Genomic DNA, 2,755 nt, shown 5'->3' with positions numbered 1-2,755 from the left:
CCATGGCTTTCCGTGGAGCGCTGTGCTCGTGTCCGTGGGAAGATAGAGGAGCAGGCTGCTTTATCTGAGCCTCGTACTGCTGGTTTATCTGCATGCAAAGGAACCTGGTGGAGGGTTAAGATTCGCCTTCGTAGCTTCAGGGTTTGCATCTTGAATCTTGCTTTGAAAGGGGTATTAAGCTTCTCAGTAGCTGTTCTGACCAAGCAGGTTTTTTTTTTTTTTTCTTGTTACTGTTTCAGCCCCAAGATGAAATAGAAGTTGAAGATGGGTTTAAACAGTATGATGGTAAGCCTCTGTTAGTGTTATCAAAGCATAACTCAAAAACTTAAAGAGTATTTTGATTCTTTAAGTGAACTGTTTTGCACTGACTGCATTATTAGATTATATTTAATTACTTCTTAATAATAGTTGTCTGTTTTGTCTTAGTGATTAGTGCATTAGATATGGAAGCTATGATGAGTACCATAAATGCTTGGATAAAAAACCCAGTCAAGTTTGAACGTTCTCATGGGATCAACAACACACTGGATACTCAGATCTTGGAAGATAAGGAGGGAGGAGATGAAACAGTCCACATTCTTATTGTTGAAGGCTTCCTGCTTTACACTTACAGGTAATCAATTATGCCTTCATACATTTTGATTTTTACATTATTTTATGTGATGGGCAAGCCTCCAGGGGAATAAAACTACCTGTTCTAAACCAGGAATTAACAGCTGGCATTAACTACAGCCAAGTTTAGGTGTCACAAGTCTAAAGGTCACTCTAAGTACAGGAAATAGGTATAGTTGTACTTTTCTGGGTTTTGCTACTAATTAGTTGAGGTGTAACCAACACGTGTCTCTTTCAGGCCACTGATTGATGTGTTCCACCATCGGTACTTCCTTTCCATTCCATATGAAGAGTGTAAAAGGAGAAGAAGGTAAGTCTGAGTTCCCTTGCTAGCCAAATAACATCTTACTCCATTCAAGACTTGGTTTCTCTGAAGATTTTAGATGAGAAGGAATAAAGGCAAATGTAGCTGCTGTGTTAGGAGACTGTAGCTTCCTTCTGACCTAAAATTTCCTACCAAACTATTGTGTTGTGTATGTAATGCTCAGTTTCTGCACAGACCTTTTACTAGGCTTTCTCCCCTGCTGGTTTTCCAATTACAGAGTTCCCAGATCTCACACTACTTGAGGTTTTACATTTGGCTGTATGTTTGCACACATACAGTGTTCTTACTGCAAATGAAAAGTATTAATGTTACATTTCAAGAGGAATAAGCAGACAGCTGTTTTACCCAGAGTTCTGCTAAAGCTTTTAAGAGCTTATTCATCACTATTTAGATCAGTCGGTCTTAGGAACTCTCTTTGCATTTTGAACACTTCGGGCCTGCACATAAGATTTCAACTTACTTGCATAACTTGATGCTTGCAGCTCTTGCTAACTACTAACTTTTGATAAGCTCAGAAACCAAACTGGAATCAATGGGCTCAGGCTAATGTGTAGAGAAACCCAGTGAAGGAGCTGTCATTTCCCTGAACTGTTACTTGACTACTTGTGAGTAACAATACCTTCCTTAATTTACAGTTCAAGGAGTTACACTGTACCAGATCCACCTGGATTGTTTGACGGCCACGTTTGGCCTATGTATGTAAAGCACAGGAAGATAATGGAAGAACTTGGAGTTGATGTGGGTAAGTCTTTAATGACAAAAGCACTTTGAGATTGCTTTTCAAACCTGTGCAATACATTCTGGTTAGATGCATGAGAGGAGTGAATGAAGCAGGTGGAGGGACTACATTTCTCTGATACCAGTTGGGTGCATGCTTTTTAAATTAGGATCTGACTACCTTAGAGAGACATTCTATTATTGCTCTCTTATTTTACTTTCTTTTAAGTGCATTTGAATGGGACAAAATCAAAGGAGGAGCTGTTTAATGATGTGTATGGGCAGATCCAGAATAAGATTGAAGAACTACTTAACACCCAGGTATATGTTCATGTTTGTACTTAAAATTCAAAGGCAACCCTTTTAAAGCCTGTGTTGAAAAAGCATGAAGCTGTAACTTGAAATATGTTCACATTTATCTTTCTGTTTAGAAATAAGCTGCTGCTGCTGATTCTTGCAAGTGAAGATGATTCCCGTTTGCTCCATGCTGTCTACCTGACTGCCTCTAAAGTTCCAGCTTCTGTGAAGACTCAACTCTTAAATTCAACTTTATTCAACCTTTCCCTTGAAAACTGAGTTCTATATGGTCATAATTAAAAAGCACTTCCCCCTTGTCTGTGATTTCAGTCTAGTATGTGTTCTGAGGTGATTATTTTTGTGATGTTCTTAGTGTCACAGGTTAAAAGATTATAGTGGAACTGATGTGCAGTGGCACAACTATCCTAGGAGAGAGTGTGTATCCATATACATAGACATTGCTTTGACTTCTTTCCTTTCACAACTCTGCTTGCATTCCTGTAATAATTAGGCAGCAGGTATGCTCAGAAACTAGGATTAATGCTCTTCAAAAATGAGAGTACAACAGGAGAGTTGTCAGGCCATTTTACTAGCATTGAATCACTGTTAAATCCAGTGCATGCACTGATCTTGGATGCAGACAATTCACTTTAGGGTCAGGAAGAAAATTTTACATAACAGCTTTAGAAGTATTGATTGTTATAGCAATTCCTGTAGTGACCTGTAGGGTAAGGCAAGTTGAGACTCCTGGGTAAACACAGGAGCAGTTTAATGCCTCAGTTTACACAGAAGAGCAGGGAAAGA

The 2,755-nt window shown here is 38.9% G+C and overlaps 1 protein-coding gene across 1 annotated transcript in view; it reads left to right on the top strand.

The window, feature by feature from the left end:
- The window catches only part of LOC103621329 (nicotinamide riboside kinase 2), a 19,272-nt gene extending 16,987 nt beyond the window's left edge, over positions 1–2,285 (top strand). Inside the window, exons 3-8 of the mRNA XM_017742548.1 lie at positions 135–285; positions 427–613; positions 851–922; positions 1,573–1,679; positions 1,884–1,975; positions 2,086–2,285. Of these exons, the coding sequence (XP_017598037.1) occupies positions 135–285; positions 427–613; positions 851–922; positions 1,573–1,679; positions 1,884–1,975; positions 2,086–2,091 (615 nt within the window). The 3' untranslated portion in view covers positions 2,092–2,285. The remainder of the gene's footprint in view (positions 1–134; positions 286–426; positions 614–850; positions 923–1,572; positions 1,680–1,883; positions 1,976–2,085) is intronic.
- The last annotated feature ends 470 nt before the right edge of the window (positions 2,286–2,755 follow it).

This window comes from Corvus brachyrhynchos, unplaced genomic scaffold (assembly GCF_000691975.1).
Source record: "Corvus brachyrhynchos isolate BGI_N302 unplaced genomic scaffold, ASM69197v1 scaffold97, whole genome shotgun sequence".
In the NCBI taxonomy this organism is placed as follows: Eukaryota; Metazoa; Chordata; class Aves; order Passeriformes; family Corvidae; genus Corvus; species Corvus brachyrhynchos.
Note: the sequence above shows the minus strand (reverse complement) of the source record. Positions and strands in the feature narration are given on the sequence as shown.